This window comes from Austrofundulus limnaeus, unplaced genomic scaffold (genome assembly GCF_001266775.1).
Source record: "Austrofundulus limnaeus strain Quisiro unplaced genomic scaffold, Austrofundulus_limnaeus-1.0 Scaffold5088, whole genome shotgun sequence".
Classification (NCBI taxonomy): domain Eukaryota; kingdom Metazoa; phylum Chordata; class Actinopteri; order Cyprinodontiformes; family Rivulidae; genus Austrofundulus; species Austrofundulus limnaeus.
Window position 1 is genome coordinate 1 of NW_013957490.1, and position 697 is coordinate 697.

The following is a 697-nucleotide window of genomic DNA, read 5'->3' on the forward strand; positions in this document are numbered from 1 at the left end:
CTTCACTACAGAGATTTAGATCTGTTCACTGGTATTTCGGACTATGTTTCTTCCACCATTGACATGTGGACCAATAAACAGGTGCAGTGACACTGCTTTGTTTTTAAATATAAAGCTTTACTACAATTAACATTTTTTATGAACTAACTTTAACTTTGTTCCTGTTTGTTTTTAGTTGATCCTTTTCCTGGCTGCGTTTGAGCAGGTCAACTTTTGTCCTGATGCCTTAATGGAGGCTTTTGTGACGAAAGTGATTGAAAATCCCAACTCCTTCACACTTAAAACCCTCCTGTGTGTCTTAAAAGTGTATTCATCTTTTAACTACAATCTGAAGCATAGAAGACAACAGTAAGTTACCCTCCTGTCTAATAAATCACAGACATGCCACTTAACTATACGTTTTTTTTTTTTCAACATTTCAATCTTCTGGCATTAAACAAATAAAAATGAAATAAATGTATGTAATGTAAGCTGTCACAATTGTTTTTGTTAGTTGTTAAATTGATTAAAACCAATAGGCAGCACGGTGGATCAGTTGGGAGAGCTGATGCCTCTCAGCAAGATGGTTGCTTGATCAAATCCCGGCCTGGGACCTTTCTGGGTAGAGTCTGCATGTTGTTTCTGTGCATGTGTGGGTTTTCTCTGGGTGAATGACTGTTAGGTTAATTGATAACTCTAAATTGTCCCTAGGTGTGAG

General features: G+C 37.2%; 1 protein-coding gene across 1 annotated transcript in view; it reads left to right on the top strand.

Moving 5' to 3' along the window:
• Positions 1 to 178: 178 nt before the first annotated feature.
• LOC106512243 (FAST kinase domain-containing protein 2) overlaps positions 179 to 697 on the top strand; it is a gene marked incomplete at its 3' end in the record, with an annotated part of 2,099 nt that continues 1,580 nt past the window's right edge. The window contains 1 exon segment of the mRNA XM_014000909.1: positions 179 to 348. Coding sequence (XP_013856363.1) covers positions 230 to 348 — 119 coding nt within the window.